Below are 20,918 nucleotides of genomic sequence, written 5' to 3'. Positions count from 1 at the left end.
GCAGAATAAGGCATAAATAAGTGCTTTATAATGACATATAAAGAGCCAATATGGAACTAATGCATGCAAATAAACAAAAAGCTAATAATGAATATTTGTACCGTAATATAAAGTGTACTAATAAGTCTTTTCTCACCTGAAGAGAACCACTGAATCATTAAGAGAGCCCACTGCAATATCTGGATACTGGTTATTATCAATATCCAGACCACCTGAGATGGAGTATCCAAAGCGTCTCACATCAAAGTCACGACCATCAAGCACCTGATGGGAGGAGAGACACAGATCAGTCATCATTCATGCGGACAGTTGTTCTCATGATTTTATTCCTGTTGGTCCGTTGGTTTTTATTCCTCTTTTCATATTTGCTTCCTTCTGTTGGCTCATTCCTGATCTGCTGTATGAAACTTGTGACTCACCTGAGCAGGTTTAGTTTCAATTCCAGCATCTGAGCCTCTGAAGATGAAAACTTTGCCATCTCCGTCAAATGGTGCCCCCACAGCAATATCTGCACAGACGATTGAAAACTGCTTTAAGTGTACAATCATTAGAAACATTAGACATGCTACTGCTCTTACAGTGTGAGAAGTAAAGTTCCTTGATTGCTAACTGACTTAGATTTAGTCATTATTATACGTACATTACATTATACTTATACATGTATCCATAAGGTCACTGAAACCACTGTTCTCACCTCCGTATCCGTCCTGGTCCAGATCTCCGATGCTGCTGACAATCATTCCAAACATGGAGTCATAGGTCCCGTTGAGACGGATGGGCCGAGCCTGGTCATCCCAGTGACCAAAGGGGTTCAGGTACACATACACGGCTCCACCAATCTCTGCTTTACGGTCAAAGAAATTAGGAGCTCCAACAATCAGATCTGTCCAGCTAGAAACAAGAAACAGGGACAGAGAATATAAAAAATGAATGATGAAATTTTCGAAAGTTTATGCTGCTTCATACTTCTGCTCCACTACAGTTCAGTGGAAAACATTGCATTTTTTATCATTTAATAGTTCATAGTTACATTTTGGACTTTCCAAATATAAAATATCTGATCAATTTATAAAATATGGTACATTCTCATAGTTTAAACTCTGGCAAATCATATAAAATGGTTAAATTAGCATTGTAATATGTTATTTAATCTATAATGACTGTCTCTCTCTGTATATATATATATATATATATATATATATATATATATATATGACAAGTCCCATTGTACTAAAAAGTACTTTTGGTTTTGATGCTTTAAGTACAAAATTCTTATATGTTGTTACAAAAAATTAACTAGAATTGTGAATGCAAGACTTTTCCTTTTAATTAAATATTTTTAAATTGCATTTCTACTGATATGTAAATGAGCTGAATACTTCTTCTACCCTTCTATCTTCTCATCCAGCGTTTTCTCACCCGTCTCTATTCAGATCCGTCGTCGCCACCGAGTATCCAAACGAAGAAGCCAGCTCCTCCCCCCAGAAAATGTGCTGTGGCACCAGCCGGTACACGTTGTCCTTCCTCAGCAGCACCACTGCCCCCGTGTGATTGGCCCGAGGTGCACCCGCCACGAAGGTCAGCTCCCCGAGGCTCATTATCCCCATGGCGGAGTCCACAGAAAACCCTGTGATGAAGACAAGGCAGGATGGAGGGGAGGAGGAAAGGTTCAGGGTTTAGTATTGACCGTGGGGCTCAGAGGTTCATCTCCTCTCAGTGTAGCATGTCCTGCTCATCTTCTTACTAATGAAATGTGTGCCTTAAGTGACTATTGATTTTATGTCAAACTCATGATGGGTGTAAATGTCCTGCGTGCTGCGTTTGCTGGTGGAGGCCGGCGATGGTCGTGAGCCCGCTGGTAAGAGCTGAAGGAGATGTATGAGGCTTCACCTAATGTCTCATGAGATTCATGATGCTGCTGCTCTGTGTCAGTCGCCTCAAGAGAAGGCAGAATGTAAACACTGTGGGTGGATGTTAATCAGATTTATAACCTGAAGCAACTCCTCTTTTGTGTGAGTGTGTGTGTGTGTGTGTGTGTGTGTGTGTGTGTGTGTGTGTAGGAATGTGAGGATGCATATAAATCAGGTAGAGCGAAGCGGTGAACAAGTAGACGGGGGAGGGGTGTGCGTGTTTGCACCATATCAAGATTGAAATTTTGGTATCGAGATGTGAAAAACAGCACATCATATCAAACATTTCATCTGAACGGAAGCAACCACATGCATTCGCTTCACCAGGTTAAAAACATGCAGAGGGCGTGAAGAGGAGGGTAATCGATCAGGATCGGGGGTGGGGGGGAGGGTGGGAGGAGGATTTGTTAGACCTGAGTAAACATGCAGAGGGAGACTACAACAAGACAAACAGTGGGCAGCTCCATGGTGGCAGGTGTGGAATGTAACAGTCTGTATGGCAGGTCCTGTAAAAACCAACAGACGGAGACAAAGGTGCTACTTTTTCCACACAGGGTGGTTTTCAACACACAGGCTGCTACAAGGTCGTCTCTATTAAACTAAATGAGGAATGGGAGCTTGAAGCTGCAAAATGTTTTTAAAGAGGCCATCTTTCCAACCACTGCATCAGGTCTTTACACGGTAACTTGTGCTGTGAAACATCACCTTAAATATCTACAGATTTTTCATCTAACTCCTCATTTCTTTTCTTTAATTTTTAAAATAATTAAGCAAGATAAAGTCAGAAATTAAGATGATGAGCATAAATGTTTTGACCTGAGCAGTATATAACACAAATTACAGGGACAGACAGAATTTTCTCACATTTGTTTTTTTTGAAAATCACAACCTGAACAGCCTTTAAAATGGCTGCTCCGCTTGGATATGGCCTGTATTTGGCCTTCATGGAGGTAAAAGGATGTAGGCTTTAATCAGCAAAACCGGCTCCTTGAAGTGTCATTTCTATATTTAGCATAAGAGGCAAATCATCAGAAATAGCTCCAACACTGCCTCTATCATTTTTTAGTGAGCATGCATAGGTGTGGCATATCATCTGGTTAGGATCAATGGAAGCATGTGAGTAATAAATGAAGGCTAAAAGGTCATGTGGGAATTAGTGTTGTCAAGGAGACGGCTCAATATGGAGAGTGGGAGGGTAAGCAGGTTTGGAGGTATGTGAATAAAGAGATTTATGGCAAATCTACACACTTAGTGAAGAGTAATAACGGAAACCCCACAATAACAGTAACTTCACCCTGTTAAGCAGGCGATGGGTTGTTACACTTGGAAACTAAATGCTAGCAGATTCTTAACAGTACTTCAATACTTTCTTTAAAAAAACGCAAAACTTTAGTCCACTTTGGTCCAGACTAAAGTGTCTCAGCTGTCTGATGATTGTAAAAACATCCATTGTCCCCAGAGGATAAATCAGTGAGCTCTAGACTTTAGCGCCACCAGCTGGTCAAAGTTTTTCACTGATTCATTGAAATATCTCAACATCTACGAGGTGGACTGGAACAAACGTTCATGGTTCCCAGATGATGTATCCTGATGGCAGTGGTGATTCTGACAACTATTTCATGGACTGCCATGAAATCTTCCTGTTTAGCCATCAGGAACTTTTCATTTATCCAGTACTTACATTTCAATCAGCCTCAGCTGCACTTTGTGTTTAGTGCTAATTAACAAACGTTAGCATGCTAGGATGCTAAACTAAGACGGTTAACATGGCCAATATTACACCTGCTGAACATCAGCGTGATAGCATTGTCACTATGCTTACGTTAGCATTTAGCTCAAAGCACTGCTGTGCTTCACAGAGCTGCGAGCACAGCTGCAGACTTTTATTTGTTAGCTAAACCTTTTAGTCAGTAAAAGGATTTTATAAAACTGCGACAACGGACAAGAAAACCACCACCTGGAAAGCTTTGTACCGACACACACATGCAGACTGACTCAACACACTACAGGCGACAGATATCTACAGACAGAACAGACAAACACCGTGCTGCTACTCAAAGAGACAACCATCTCCTTACCAGAGTCAAATCAGCAGCTAGAAGCAGAAAGCGGAAAATAATCATGCTAAAAAAAATAAATTCAATTCAATTAGGATGGTTGTCTCTTTAAAACAGTAAAGGTGAGACGGTCCCACGTAGTACATAGATCACACACTAAAAATCTATATACGTAGACACGAGGTGGACATTAGCAGAAAGGATTAAGACGAAGACGGAGAAGAGGGTGGGACTACTTCCACTACAAGCCCAAGCCTGGTCCGAACAAAAACACCTCACGCCTACAAACCTAAGTAGCTATTATGAGCTACATCCTCAAACGGTGTGGACTGGCTGGAGGGCTCCAGAGTTTTGTACAGCAGTGCATCTTCAACGGGGCTAGCCATGAACAAGAGCCCTATGGCCCAAGACAGGAAAAGAAAGACAGAGAGAGAGACAGAGGGAGGAGTGTGGGAGGGGAGTGATGGGGTGGTGAAATGGTGAGGGGAGTAAAAGAGTGAAAAGAGAGAAAAAAGGGGAGAGGGAGGTGCAGGTGAGACAGGCTGTGATTGATTGTTTTTTGTCTTTGTGGTGTCGCAGCGGTTTTTCCTGTAAAACCACTGGGTACCTGGAGGAGAGACGACGCTTCAGGCTCCGACCGTACCCCGACTGGTGCTACACCACCCTCCTCTGAGTTTTGACATGTGTTCTCATTAGATGAGGAAGGAATGAGGGTAACGTCATTGTTGTTGGGTTGAGCCAAAGAGAGGGAGAGGTTCCAAACTTTAGCAAATACTAGCATCATCAGCTCTGGACATTTTTCACCACCCTCCACCCACAGTCACACGGGAAAGTGTTCAAAAAATGCGTCCTATTCAGGGTGCGTCACACACAGATCAGGATGACCATTAAGAGTTTGCTACTGCTGCTCGCTCCTGTGGTCACAGCAGCCATGTTGGGGTACAGTCTGAGCCCTGGTGTCGCCCGTCCTCCGGCCCTCTCTTTCTCTCCTGTGCACAGGCAGCAGTGAGCAAAGAGGGCGAGTCATACCCAGGTAACTGTGGTAGGGCACAGGGATGAGCTGGGCATTAAGTTGTTTCTGATCTGCCACCTCGTAGGGTCCGTCGTCATAAAAACCGAGGTCAAGCAGAGTCTGGTTTAGGAGCTGGACGCGCATCTCACCTGGAATGGAAACAGGTGAGGGCCACAGACAGAAAACACTGACACACTTTCACACACAGCAGAGATTCATGTTCTATATGCACACGTCCCAAATCTGTCCTGTATCATAGCATATAGTTTTAGCAGTTAGTATACAAAATCAATCAACATACTTATAATTCTGGATACTTTTCCACTCGACAGCCGTGGACACACACACACACACACACACACACACAATCACACTTTCCATCCATCTAAATACACGTTCTGCGTGGTGGATTCAGAGGAAACAGTCTCACAGGCTTTATGAGATAACATTCAGTAAAATCAGAGATGACAAACCCATCAACCAGAGGAAAAGCAGACTTACAGTTCAGTGTTTGAGAATATGAATAAATTAAGACTCTCATGCAGTGCATTGATCTCAATGAACCACAGCATTGATCTCAGCAATACCAATACGACATAAATCAATCCACTACTGGATCAGATAAATCTCGGGGATTTCTTTGATTAAGTGCTCCTTGCTGCTCTGCATAATTGTCCAATCAGTAGATTGGCTTATAAATCAACTTGATTTTTTAATCCCTAACGGCATCATCCTGTTAATCGTACTGATTTAATCAGACCATTTACATGGACTGGCTCTCTTCTCCAGTTCACATTAGTTAGGACAATATTTCTTATATTATTTGTTTATATCCACTATAAACTGCCATAGCACTCAGTAATGAATACCCTCCTTAAATCCAAGAACAATAAACATTTGCACATTGTAATGGTAAAGCACTACTGAAGGCAAAATGGAGGTAATCAATACAAACTAGAGAATATAATTGAAAAACAGTTCAGACTAACTTTCTTTCTTTAATCTTCATATCTGTCTGCTGGATGTGTTGGCATGCACTTGTTTGCTAACACTGTAGTGGAAATATGGTGGATATCAGTGTTTTAAAATGTACAAAACACAGGACACCCTCTTTACAAAGACCATTGATTTGGATGAAATAACCAGTGCTTGTCTGCTTGTTCCTGCCACCTAGAGTGCAAAAAAAATTTAATAAACTAAAGCAGCTTTAAGACTGCATCAACACATTGATAAAACATGTCTGTGTCGCTGCCTTTTCACAGCCTCGTTTCCGTCATCCAGCCTTCTGTAGCTCAGTCAGACACTTTACCTTTCCAGTTATATGTCCCCGGAGCCCCGAACAGAATGAAGTTGTTGTCTGGGGTGAAACTGACAGAAAGGCCCTGCTGACAGAAGCCAAACTGCTCATGTCCCTGCGGCCGGCCCTCGCAGAACTTCCACTCGCCTCCGTCCAGGTCATCTCGCTCTGTCAGATCCTCGCTCAGGACGTAGCAGCGTCCAATGGGATCACGCGTCTCTGAGGGTTGACTTACACGTTGCCTGAGCTCATACAGGTGAGCGCAGGTCTGTGACAAACAGGAAATGAATGTTTAAAGAATATCTGTTGGACTTTTAAACAGTATGATACTGAAATTGTTCAGAAATCATCAATTTGGTTTTAATTAGTTATTTGATGCTATAAGAAGGGGATATGACGTCATAATTGACAGGTAACCCTAACCTGTCCCATGCCTACATGGGCAGGGCCTCAAGCCCAGGGCTTTATACACTGTCACAGGATCAGAAGCAGAACAACATTTTGATTTTCAAACACGAGAAAGACCTTTCTGCCGCTTCCTGCGCTGATGCATTTCCAGGATGCTCTTACTTACCACCACTTTCCCTCCAATCCCCTGACTCTTCACAGTGACTCCCAGCCACTGGTTGTCTTTGCTCTCTCTGTTCAGACTCACTGAGGGAATACAGGAAAGGAAATGGCAATCATAACAGTTTCCATATGGTCAAACAATTAGGTTCAGAGCCACAGCAAGAAAACAGCACTTTGTTATTCAATGGAGACATTTAGTTCAAATTTTAGTTGACTTTTTTTCTAATGCAGGACTAAGAAAAAACAAGAAAAGCAGAAGATAATCATATTGGAAAAGTTGGAAGTAATCCATTTTTGGCATTTTTGCTTTAAAAATGATTAGTCGATTATCAGAATTGTGGCTGATTCATTAGCAGCAAATTGCTAATAAATTAAGGGACTAATCGTTTCAGCTGTCCTACAGCACACTCACCTTCTCCATCAATATCCACCCTCTCACAGTCATACTCCTCTGGTGTGATCGGACACCTGAACAAGGCTCCTGGCCGACTGCCCCGCAACTGGCCCTGCCCTGCTGCCTGCGGCGCCCCCACAAGGATCCTGAAGGAACATCAGTGGCATTTATCAGTAACGCCTGGTGTCAAAGACTGATACATGACAGAAATTAAACACCTCATGTGAGACTCACGGTGTAACTCTCATGGCAGTGGTTAAATGGTGTTAAAGAACTTTGCATAATGTGGCTCTGGATGTGACGCCAACCACACAGGACCTGCTGTTCCTGGCAGCAGGGTCATTGTACATCACCTGTTCACATTATTTCACACGTCACTGGTGGCTAATTTCACACAATAGCCTCAGCTGACCTAAGCCACCATTACTGTAAAGTACAAATCCCTGCAGCTCAAGACCACCTACAGTTAAACATACTATCTTCACTTCAAATTCATTCAAAACTGCTGTGCAGACCCTGCATTTGCTGCGTCTTGTTTGTGCTCACATACTGTAGCTATCACCAGTCATCCCACATTATCAAGGCAAGGAAAAGTTTTATTCTCAGTGAGGTGGTTGCTGATATTTTGGGGCCAGTGTCATTGCCCTCTGCCTTATTAGGAGTGGCTGATTCAGGCTAGGATGCTATTTAAAAACCGAACGTTGAGCCACATTCCACCCAACACCGTCAGCCACGGCATATGCATGGAAGCGAGACATGGGGAAACAGAGGCAGAGGAGGAAGATCGGAGAAAGAAGTGCAGAGTGTGAGAGGGGAAGAAGACAAAAGTGAGAGGGATCAACATTAAATGGGTGCCACAACAATAACAACATGGCTGCTGCTTATATATAATTATAGTAATGATGGAAAGGAAATGCTTGGCTCAAATGACTGACGACTAGCTGCCTGTGTGAAAAGTTCCCATCACCAGTCCCCCTCATGTCTGCCTTGTTATGTACACACTTAAATTAGAGCTATCTCTGTGGAAGTATTTTGCCTATAAATACAGTGTAGCAAGCTGATAGCAAACAGGCAGAGAAGTCTGAGTGGTCACAGACACCAACCAGCCATAACATGAGAGTGGGTGCACAGCAACTCATCATACTAATTTACTCTTCTAGTGAATAACTGAGATTGTTGTTGGATACAGTACATCATGTACATTTTATAGTACTGGCTCTGCTCTGGGTAAAGGGTCAAATGTGCTGTATGTGTCTCCTTTTGTACTAATCTTCATTTTTTGAAGCTTTGCCAAGTTTTTAGCTGCTCTGAAGGAAACTATGTTGGCTGAAACTGATGCTGAGATCCCTGAGATCCCCAGAGGACCACCACCAGTTTGTCAAAGACATGACAAGATATCTTAAACACTACTGACCAAAATGCTACCTGCATGGTAGTGTCAGCATTTAACATAGCAACAACAAACATATATATAGTTGCATATGTACAAACAAATGGTTAACAAACTAAATAAGCCCAAATAGGGCTACATTAGCACATGCTACGGTCACCTCAACAACTCGTACTTTAGACTGCAGACTGTAGGCATCTGTGCTATCATGAAAATCTTTGAGGATGCACCTTAAAGAACTGGTGGAAGGCGGAACATTAACCTGTGGTTTGGATTGCACCTCGTTTGTATGGTGCTTTGGACAAGAGAGTGAGAGAGAGTCAAACATGTTGGACCAGACAGCTCCACGTCCTTCCAGCTTATTCGTTTTACACCGTGACAACAGCTGCCATCGTGACTCAACACCTTTTCTTCCAGTAAAAAGAAAAAACTTTGGTCTTCGGTTTCATCTCAGTCATCATAATACACACAGACCCAGAAAGTACTGCGGATATCGCCCAGACTGCCTGACAACTCCACTTTCTATTTTCTACTGCTGGCCTCTCTTGCTTGACAACGTCTTATGTTGAAGTGCAGCCATGCATGCCTCAGGAATGATTCCCCTCACCTTAATGAGCAAGAACCCCAAACAGCCACCCAATGTCAAGAACATCTCAGGAGAACTAATGGCTGTTACACATCACTGGCGGTCCACATGAGAAACCCGACCAACAAGTGTTCACGCAAACACATATTGAACAAAAGGGATTTGATAAAGAGGAAGAGCATGAAGAAACCTGATAAGATCTGACCCCTCTTATAGCTCCACATTCCAGGGAGCTCTGGTTTATGTTTAGGAGTTAAGGTGATACCTCTTTTCCCCCCAGACGTGCAGACACAGAGGCAGGTGTCAGGCTGTAAGGTGGGAGGTCTATGAAACTGTTATACCACCAGTATTTGGAGGGGAGAGTTGGATGGCTCCCGACCTGCCCATGTGCCTTTTCAGCCAACTTTGATTGATTCCAATTATTCTTCAATAAGAAAACACCTCAGACGACATTGAGTATCCAGCAATGAAACAAAACGATTTGACCTGAGCCATCTTTCAACAAAAACTCTCATCAAATTACTGACATGAGAACTACAATACAAGACACAGATAAATCTATAATTATTGGTAGATGATACATATAGTACTTCATTATCATTTGAAATAATGGGTGCAATGAGCTTCTCATTATGATGTTTCAATTAAGTGAATCCCATTTAATTTCAGACAGTTGGACAAAACAAGACATATAAAGATTTTTAGGCCAACCAATCGATTTATAAAGAGATAATGAAAACAAGTTAGTCACAGCCTTATTTGAGACAATCCATTCCCTTATTCTTCTTGATTTTTGCCGAAAATGAAAAGCATCTTTGTATGGAAATGGAAAGAGTCATTTAAAAATAGATTTAAGAAAACAAGGCCATGTTGAATGTGTGCCTCCAACAATCGGCACGGTGGTCCTGAATATGTTATGTGTGAGTCTGTTTGTATGAAGTTAGTGGCTGAGTTCGAGTTGAATAAAGCCCCACATACAGACCCGCACACATGTCCCAAATTTGACACAGATGAAATGTCATGGCTGAGTAATACTTTCATTTGTTTGCTCTTTGCCACTTCTGATCTGACTTCATTGTTCAGGATTGAGTCAGACAGTATGACCATGATCTCCAATGCCAAGCTCATCTTTCAGTAAACCCACATTTGACATGGTGTGTGTGTGTGTGTGTACATGTAATATGAGTGGTTGTGGGTATGTTGTTGCTGCTGCACACCGGGCCAGGAGGAGATATCAGGGTGTTGAGCGTGACGGTGACGATGTCTAGTGAAATGCCCGCGTAAACCCAGACGCCACAGAGCCGGCACCAGCATAACTTAAGTGTGTGTGTGTGTTTGTGCATCGTACATTGCTTACACAGATTAGATAATGCACCTGGGCAGCGCCTGCATCAACCAACCCCTACGACAATCTGATTAAAACAAGACTAAGAGTCTAAGAGGCTGTGCTTAGACACAGCAGTGCTTTGAGCTAAATCCTAATACCATGCAAACATACTCATGATGACAACGCTAACATGCCGATGTTAAGCAGGTATAACGATTAGCATGTACAGCGTCTCAATTTAGATTGTTAGCATGCTAACATTTGCGAATTAGCATTAAACCAAGATTACTCTAATGGGAATGTCAGTATTTTTGCAGTTATTTGGTCACAAACCAAAGTAATGGTTTGGTTGGTCAAAACTCTGACCTGATGATGTCAGTAGATTAAAAATTAGTCCTGGGGGATAGAGAAGACCAGCCAACCAATCCCAGCACCCATTAATCTGTCAGTCACTGTTCAAGTAAACAATTAATAATCAGAAAAGACCTATCCGATATACCACGAGGGATAAGAAGGAATGCATTGCATCTAAATCAGTTTGATCTTGTTAGAAGCCAATCAAAGTCACTAACTGTGAGTGAGGGTGTTCCCCAGGGTTCAGTTCTGGGGCCACCCCTGTTTACTATTCATATTAATAGTCTGACTTTAGATATTCCACATGATGAAAACCTCTGCAGTTTATGGTTTATGTTGTGTTGCTGGAGAATCTCAGTGAAGATCTTTCCTCGTTAAATAAAGTCACATTGTTATATTATTATTATGTTTTGATGGTCTAAAACAAAAGTTCAGCTACTGTGTGCAACACCGATTTTTGACCCAACAAAGCATGTGAAAGGTTTTTAGGTGTCCTGTGCTTTCATAGGTATTGTGAATATAGTATATATGGTTTAGGATAAAGTTATCAGCTATCATCACAGTCTATTACTACACATTTCCAAAACCACCTGAAATATGCCTCTGCTTATGTGATCGTGATTTATAAGCCCACCCTCCATTGTCATAAAATCATCCTTGTTGTTCCAGCTAATCATCACAGACCAACGACAGTCACACACAGGACCTCATTACACTGCACTCATACCCATGTATTCATTGAGGGGAGCATGTGCAGTGACCCCAAACTCATTCTCTCCTCGATCCTGACCACCCCTCCCCCACCCAACACCCCCCCTACACACACACACACACACACACACACACACACACACACACACACACACACACACACACACGATCCCATTCTCCTTCACTCCTCCCCCACCCTCAGGAGTCACATCCCTGCATACAGCTTCCCATACAGGCAGTGAGAGACAGACTGGACAACAATACATCACACATGTAACCAATTTTCAGTCACTCAAGAAAATACTGCAAAAAGAAAAACAGCCTCCAAGAGAGTTAAAGCATGTGATCAAGTCATCTTCGTACACTTGCTGCTTGTAAAACCATTGTGGTCAGTTTTCATGTTTCGTGTCAAGTCCACTGACAAAAGGCTAAAAACAAGGCTGCTTTTTCTTTGTTACTTGCCCTCATGTGAACACTCAATCAAACAAGACACAAATTGCAGAAAGATATTCTGTAATACCACAGTAAGTCCTGAGGTCCTGTTTTGTTTGTTTATGGAAAGACGGGACTTGCACTCAGACATAAAAAGGAGAATAATCAGATAAATGATGTATGAGAGAGAGAATAGACTGGAAAGCAGTTCAGATGTTAACATGACGCCCACACAAGCCCAGTTTAGAAAGGGCCTCAATGTGACTGCACATCAACCAAACAATACAGTACGCTCAAGGGGACAGAAGCTGTTTCACACTTAACAGAAGAGCAACTGCAACTTTTAACAGATGAAGCTTTTTTTTTTTTTAAGCCCATCCCTTCCCTGGAATTTTCCAGGCGTGGACCTTTGAAGGCTAACAAGGTTTTGTGAATTGTTGAATCACATACACCCTAAACATTTTCCAATATTCAGTTTCTGGACCATTTCAGCTGATCCCTCCTAATCTGTCTGCCCTGCTCACACCCTTTAACATCTGCCCATCGGACAGCAGCGTGAGGCTGTTGCTCTATAGACAGTGGCTCTACAGGATCAGCATGGGGGCCACGGGGTCTTTAGGCCTTCTGTTATCCTGAGGCAAGGCTGTGACCTCTGACCTGGACCCACAAACACACACACACATAAACACACACACACATACATGCAAAGAAAAACACGTGCAAGCATGCAGACATTAATAGAGACATGAGTGTACAAATGGAGCGGAGTATTTGTTCATAAACACACATGTGCACATACACACCAGACAACAGTAGGCTGTTGAACAACTGTGTAAACTAAGGCCCAACACACAGCCTGTCCAACCACGTCGTCTGTGACAATCAGTCTCATAAAACAAAGCTAACGGGCCCGTTTCAGAAAGTGCCGCTTTCACACCTGACTCCAGTGTCCCCTTTCAGTTTTGCTGATGGAAAAATGACAGCTGAGAATGAGGTGACCGCGCTGTGAATCATCATGTTTTTACCATCTCGTCTGTCTCCCCACTCCGGGCAGAGGAGAAAAAAGGTTGGGTAATGCACAATAAAGGGCAAAAGGAGAGACAGAAACAGCTGCCAGACCACGCACAAACCCCTTTGGGATACTGTGGTTCAGTGCCCACGGATGTGACTCAACTTCCTGCTTTAAGGCTTTATCCAAAGACCTCACGAGGCCATTTTTAATATATATTTCAAAAAGACACAAACAAAAGCAAAAACACGCGAAACTTCTATCCGACACTTAAAGTACATTTCAGGAAGAAGAAGGGTACAAACACGATGCTTTTAGAGGAAAACTGTAACCCCATCCTCACTTCACATGCATCTTTAACAACCCCTAAGCTCACCACCTGCCCCACAACCGATCAATAAGTAAATGGCCATGTCCAGACAGAGAAGAGGTAATGATTGGCCCTCAGGTCCAAAGTGTAAAGAGGAGATAAGCCCTCTACTGTCCCTCCCCTGTTCCATTTTATTTCCTCCTTGTCTTCTCCTCCCTTATTCACTCATCCATCTATTGATCTGTCTATCTGGATACACGCATATTTATTCTGCCTCTATTTCGATTGTTCTTTCTTTCCTTTTTTTGTTTTCTTTCTATATAGTGTGGCAATTCTGTACAGTCTGTTGGTGGTTAAGGTGATGCCCGTGAGCTGTCATCCATCCATTCATGGACAGGTCCGACACACACATTCATTAAGTCACACCAAGGGTCAATTTAGTTTCCAGGTCAGATGGGAGATGTGTGATAGGACAAGACAAACACAATCTTCATCTTGAGTTTTGGATGTGCAGGAAAGGATGAAGTCAGGTGACCACTGTTGATGATCATAGTCAGGTGACCTTCCAAAGACCTACCGAATTGCTCACATTAGTGATTAGCTAAACCAGTTTGCACCTTTAAGAAATGTTTGGGTAGACACTTGTGTAAAGTCGATCCAGCATCGCGAGCTATCAGCTGCACTTTGAAAAATATTTATAATTAAGCTAATGCTGATTCTCCAAAGAGCTGGTGCATTTCAAATAAGAGTTTTAGCTGGTTATGTCTATGACAGATTGTAATCATTAGTGGCCAGATTCATTTAGCAATTCACTTAACTCTGATGCAATTACATTAACAATGATAGCACATGCTAACATCCGTGGACCTATTTAACCCAAAGCTGTTTGAGGAAATTAGAGAAGTGACAATGATGGCTCAAAGGGCATATATTGAAAACAATGTTTAAAATATTCAAGTAATTAGATTGTTCACATTCAAAGACTTTCCTGCGTAATCATTCAGTAAATCTCTTCTAATAAATACAAACAGAAAGCGTCCCTTGTAATTTCCTGTTCCTGTCTGCTCTCACGGCTTCTGTCTAATCTCAGTTCTGTATCAGCTCCCAGTCGCTCTGCCATCAGCTGATTGATTAAACTGCATCTTTCCCAGAGTCAGCCCAACACGACACAAACACACTCACACACACATATATATAATCAAAGGGGAGACCTTCCATGATTTATTCATCCCCGCAGCACCCCTCCCCATCACACCCTCAGCCCCTCCCCCACATACAGATCATACGACATTCATATTCAACTCTCAGAAATGCTTTAACCGCTGAGTTTTTACCAAAAAACAGGAAAAGCAAACCTAGCTGCAGAGCCATTAACACCAAACAACATAATCATGTGTACTGATAATGCAGCAAAATGTGAGAAGACTTGACCTTCTTAGGACTTTATCTGCCAACTATCTCTGAAATGCAGATGCAGAATCAGCTGCAGCCCCCTCTACGCTGCCAAACTGTGCATTTTTTCTGCATCTCCATCAGATCTAAGTTGGATGTTTCCTCCTGACTTTGCAGATTGTCCCTCTCCCTCCAGTGAGCACGTTGTCCGCAGAGTAATATTCCTGAAAGCTCTCTGCCGGGCAGCGCTGCTTCCCACCGAGCTTTTGTCCAGGCCCCGACAGCCTGGTGTGGAGGAATGGAAGAATGCTAAATAGACAGAGAGTAAGTGGGAGCTAGTAAAGAGCATTAATCGTGTGTGTGTGCATGCCAGACTGTAAAGCCCATGCTATATACCCTTTGCTCCTTCTGATCTCTCATATAAATAAGCACTGCAACAGTTTCTACATTTTACGAGGCTTTCACATGAATGGCTTCTCGGAGACTTAGCAACGCGGGAGAAAGAGAGAAGGAGCAGCAGAAAAATCATGAATTGAATGAAGGAGGGAAAAGGGGGAAGGTCCATTCTCAACTCTTAAGCTGAGGGTGAAAAAGCAGCTTTTATTTGGCTATTTTAATGCAAATTAGCTCCAAGAAATTCTTCATTGTGTTATGATTGTGTGAAGTAGTTATGCTGGGCCCCATTTACACACATTTATATGTGTGTTTAACAAAAGAAATGGTCCTGGAACATACAGAGAATACTGTTCTTGACTCATGGAGGCAAAAACCAAACGTACTGTTGATTTTCACAATTTAGCAGCGTAATAAAAGCTATCAACTTTAAAAAAAAAAAAAAAAAAGACTTAAAGAATAGCTTGACATTTGGGAAAATATGCTTATTTGCTTTCAAGAAGATTGATCCTGTCAAAACCAGCATAACTATGTTTTACCACATTTGCTTAAAAGGAAGTTATTGTGACTGGCCAGCTATTAGTTTGGCACATAAATATGGATTTTGTCAGCTTTGGAAAGAGCCTGGCGAGCAGCATCTTCGTCAATGTTACCAGACCATTTTTGTTTGAGAGTTATCGACCTGTGGATCACTGAGAGACATAATCGGTGAGTTTGCTCAATGTGGTGTGAATTTTAAAAGTGTTTATTTGTCTGCTGTTGGCGTTTATTGTGCCTCCTGTTGTGACTGTGTCTTGGTAGCTGCGAGCTGCAAGTCATGACAATGTTAAGGTGGACTTATAGGTGGCAACATTTCTGCAATGATTGAACTTTGCTCCATTAATTTTCGTGTCCAGCGAGAGAGCCTGAGGGGAAATTACACAAAGTTGAAGTTATTTTAAACGCTAAAACATTTGGGGTTTCTGAGAAAATATTCGGGGCTGCAGCTTCTCTTGCAATCTCTGTAACCTTTTGGAGGTCATCCAAAAATCTCTTCCACGCTCCACTCTTGTTTTTTAAACTCTGTTAATCAAGGCTCCAGTCCAATGAGAGGATTTGTTCAGCTTCAGAAAGCCCTGTTTTAGATTCTTACTCAGCCAGTGAAACCAAACCCCAGACTAGATGTCTGGGATTATATTGGCTACCTGCGCCCCCGCTGGCATTGAGACTGAGTACCTCTGCTCAGAAAGGCACCAAAGCAAAGTCCATGGTAAACATGAACCTCGCTGCAACCTGAGACCTTCTGCTGTCCCTATGACAGCAATGCAATATAGTCAACCCTGCATCTACTGACATCAAGAGCCCGACCGTCTGATAAATCACAGTCTAATAATGTTGTCAGCACAGCACCCAACAAACAAATTGACATAAAAAACACATTACATCTTATTGATTTGCCAATAAAAGAAATGTCCAGAAAGAGGAAATTACAGCCATGATTCAAAACATAACACAAAAGGAAGATTAACAATAGGGTCAGAATAGAGGATAAACACAATGTCTTTCAAGGCCAGATAGAGATCCTTCAGCAGGAAACAATAACAGATGATTTGTGACCTACATCAGAACTGCCATCTCCTACCTTTGTGAAAACACTCCAAAACAGAAAAGACCTTCACATTAAATCACATGGCTGGGATCGATATAAAGAAATGACATGGCACTGCGAGGCTCAAGCCTTTCCGGCATGTTGGATTCAGTGTGATTTACAAGCCTTTGGCAGTGAGCTAAACATTTATATATGCAGAACACTTATGCTATGTCATGCTGCTGTGGGTATGCACTAAGTATATTGATGTATGACATTAAATGCTCACAGTATATCGAATCAGCTGATCAGCAGTGCAGCAGAGTGTTTTTAAGAGCCCTGCTAGCAGTGGCTCTAGGAAAGGCAGTGAGGGTCTGTTGGTTGATCCCCCACTTTGGTCCAAACTGATGAAGGCGCTCAACAACTGCATTGCCATGAAACTTTGTGCAGACATTCATGGTCCCCAGAAGATGAGTTGTAATAACTTTAGCGATCTCTTCACTTTGAATTAGGACCACCATCAGGTCAAATATTCATTTGTCCTTCGTATTTGCACTTCTGTCTAATCTCATGACATTCCCATCAACCACAGCTGTACTTTATATTTAGTGCTAATTAGCAAGTATTAGCATGTTAATGAGCTAAAGTAAGATGATGAATGTGGTAAATATTTTACCTGCAATACATCTGCATGTCAGCATTGTCATTGTGAGCATGATAGCATGCTGATGTTAGCATTTAACTCAAAATGCAAGCTGTGCAGCCTCACGGAGCTGCTAGCATGGCTGTCAACTTGATGTGTTTGGCAGTGAAAGGGAATAGAAAATGTAGGAATCAAGACTTAAAGTCTCCATCGCACACCCATAGAGCATTTAGTACTGTCATTTAGATATGTAAAATATAATAATAATACAATATATATTTAATGTAAATATCATATCATAAGGTTGGATTTTGTTTTTCTGATGTTGTTTGCCACATGTTTTAGCATATACAAACAACCAGTAGCTAAATTAAGGGAGATTGGCAGTGGTGGGATAAAGCTCAGGGGGCTTCCTGTCTTCACCAGGCAGTGAACTATTAGCGGAAGCACTTCTCATAGCCGTATTTATAGCGGACACGCACATAACTCAAACTGAAATACCCTCATCTCATCCTCTGTCTGGCATCAGCAGCACAGCAGGAGAAGCCCCCCAAGTTCAGCTTGGGGCCTCCGCTTCAAGGCAACAACAAGCAAGACACAGCATACGGAAAGTTTACAGAAGTTCAGGACGACAGATTGAGACTCTTATCCCCGTCAGAGTGTGGCATACTTGTACTTCCTCCCAACATGTCACCCAACAGGATCTCATTTCAGCACATCAGTCAATATGAGGTCATTGTATCACATGGCTTGACCTTTGCTTTGGCCTTTGCTGCAAAAAGGAGCAGTAAGTTTGCAGGAGCCGTAAGTCTGTACTGAAGAGATACTGTAAGACTGAACAAAGAGACATTCATCCCATAAACCTGCCAGCTGTATCTGCAGCTGTACCCCAACATTGTGTCGTCCTGCTTTTGAAGAAATAGACATAGCTCCTCTGATGTTTTGATTTTTTGTCCAGAGCCTTCAACAAACAGTGCAACTCCAAAACCAGAGAAGGTGAAACTCTACAAGTGTGACACTATGACTAAGCTGATTTCTATTTGCGCTTTAACATTGTGGGCTGCGTGACGCAGCCATGAGTGTGCACAGAACAGAGCATCAAAGCGCTGATATCAGTTTCGTGACTGAATCCAGTGGCATAAAGCACAATGAGAGCAACACAGTATGACCACAGGCAACAGTAACCCAAAGCTTCATGATATGAAGAGAAAATGAGTCAGTAGCATCTAATTACAGTAAGTCTGAGGCAACTTGTTTCAAGACAGAAGGACAGAGATGACAATGGAAACTGAACTCCTAAATCTGAAGTGCAATAACCAGAGAGGGCACGATCATAAAGCTTAATGGAAATGTATTATTCAGACTGGAAAGATAATTGCTGCGTTGCTATCTGAATAATACATTTCTCAAACTGAGAGCGCAATAACATCAAGTGTTTTGAACTCCTACAGTCAACAGTGCTGATGAATCATCATCAAAGACTCTCATTTTCTCACCTCTGTATATTTTTTTTTAGGAGTTGAGGAACCAGCAATTACATCCTACATTGGTTGATATTTTATTGGCTGATATCCTTGTTTTTTACACTCACGTGTCTTTTATGTCAATAGCTACATAGATAAATTAACTTTGAAGTTTTAATACAGACTTAAAGCATATATAATCAATATTTTTATGATGACAATACATCAAATGACAAAAACAGTGACAATGTGTGAGAGGTCATTCATAGAACCTACAGAAAATTATAACCTGAATCTCCAGCTCCCCTTGGCTTTATTTAGCTTCATAGCAAGTTTCAGCTCATTGTTTAGCTGCGCATCTCACAACTTTCCTGTTTAGGTTCACTCCTACCACCCTCGAGCGTCATTTTTGCAGCTGTTTTCTGCAAAAAGTCTCTAAAAACCCACTGAACACTTCTTACTTACCACCAAACAGCAGCCAGACACAGTTAGCAACCAGCTGGTGGACATAGTGGAGCATTTCCCTCAGGAGTTGGTGGAGACTAAAAACAGAGCTAAAACAGAGTGAATGTTGGACTTACAGTCAGCACTTGTTCAATAACTGCTGGATGTATAAATAAGCTGCTGTTTGCTCAAAAATTTGCCATGATATCGATATTGTGGCCACTAGTTTCTGCTGGCCACATGTTTAAAGCATCAGTTTGTGAAAATTATTGTGATTATTGGCAGAATATGTCTGAAATTAAATATAATATTCAGAAGTATGTTTTCATTAGTGTATAATCACCTGAAAATAAGAATCGTGTTTTCATTACCTTAGAATGAGCTCTTGTGCTTTTCAAACAAAACCTTCATGAGGGCCAATTTGAGAGATAACTGAATTGATAAAATGTTGGTGTCCTGATCCTGACTGCAGCTCTGCAAGTCATCTAAAGATACAGCAGATGTTGGGATGGGAATGAAATCATTATTAAGTCATCTATGCATACAGTGGGTGTGAAGTCACAGCGTACTGGCAACAGCATTATTCATAGCACTCTCTTCCAGGAGGTGCATCATATCAGCACATCAGGTTGGTTTATTGACTGTCTCCTCCTGGCTCTAACTCCACTGGCAAAGCATTTTCAGGAGTCTTCCCTCTGTTGCAGTTTCGAATGCTTTCAGCTCATCCTCAGGTATCAAAATAAGTTCCAGGAATGCTGCTGGACAGTGAGCAGGCTTCAGAGGGGTGACATGACTCTCGCGCTGACTGTCTAAGCGTCTGTAAATGCTGATGTCACTGGTCTTACCAGGCGACACGATGACTCCAGCCCGGGTAAACTGAGGAGCCAACAGTTAAATATGGAGCTCCAAAACAGGAACCTGTAGTAAATTAATTCCCATATTCAAAAATGTTTAAATTAATTTTAAATGATGTACATTACATGGATGCTGCATTTGTTTATTGAGGAGTGGAAAGAAAATAACTTTATACTTGTACTCCATTACATTTTATAGAGGATTATAGTACTTTTTTACTCAACTACATTTGGTTAGTCAGTCACTAGTTGCATTGCAGATTACGATTTTATATAGAAATATAGGCTACTGCGTTGTGATTTTGTAAAATATTATGCAAACCCACTACAGTAACAAAATGTGAATTGCAGTCTGTTAAACATATTATCAGTCCAACACTATGACGTGTAATGATGTACAGTATGACACTCACAGGGGCCATTTTTCTGCACAAGAAATACTTTGATACTAGGATTTATTTACAGTCATCAGCAAACATTTCTAGATTTCAAGATTTACAGGCAGACTTGCTGTTATAATTAATTCATGATTGCTGGAGGATGGGAACAGAGCTCATGAGTGTTCCAGTCACACCGAAAGACACACAAAACAGCTGTTGGCAAACAGCGGATCAGAGAACAAACACTTCCGTGAACACATACACACAGCCCTGCACACTATAGGACACATTAGTATCTCCGCTCCCCTAGTGCATCAGACCTGAACTACTCTGGAAAAATCACTTTAAAAACCTTTTTCCCATCTTCAGAAATCACTGCCCGCCTGCTGATTCAGCAAGCCTACTCTCATCCACTCTCCACCA

At 41.9% G+C, this 20,918-nt stretch overlaps 1 protein-coding gene across 2 annotated transcripts in view; it reads right to left on the bottom strand.

Moving 5' to 3' along the window:
- Nucleotides 1–20,918, bottom strand: part of itga7 (integrin, alpha 7) — a 32,062-nt gene that overhangs the window by 10,330 nt on the left and 814 nt on the right. Inside the window, exons 2-9 of one of the 2 annotated variants that reach the window (XM_076739835.1) lie at nt 7,259–7,386; nt 6,851–6,930; nt 6,289–6,544; nt 4,257–4,364; nt 1,420–1,627; nt 695–891; nt 420–508; nt 137–264 (exon numbers count right to left, since the gene is read on the bottom strand). In XM_076739835.1, coding sequence (XP_076595950.1) covers nt 137–264; nt 420–508; nt 695–891; nt 1,420–1,627; nt 4,257–4,364; nt 6,289–6,544; nt 6,851–6,930; nt 7,259–7,386 — 1,194 coding nt within the window. Of the gene's footprint in view, nt 1–136; nt 265–419; nt 509–694; nt 892–1,419; nt 1,628–4,256; nt 4,365–4,996; nt 5,304–6,288; nt 6,545–6,850; nt 6,931–7,258; nt 7,387–20,918 lie in introns of those variants that run through there. The other variant, XM_076739842.1, reaches the window with a different exon arrangement.

This window comes from Chaetodon auriga, chromosome 2 (assembly GCF_051107435.1).
Source record: "Chaetodon auriga isolate fChaAug3 chromosome 2, fChaAug3.hap1, whole genome shotgun sequence".
NCBI lineage: Eukaryota > Metazoa > Chordata > Actinopteri > Chaetodontiformes > Chaetodontidae > Chaetodon > Chaetodon auriga.
This window is presented reverse-complemented; position numbering and strand designations above follow the sequence as displayed.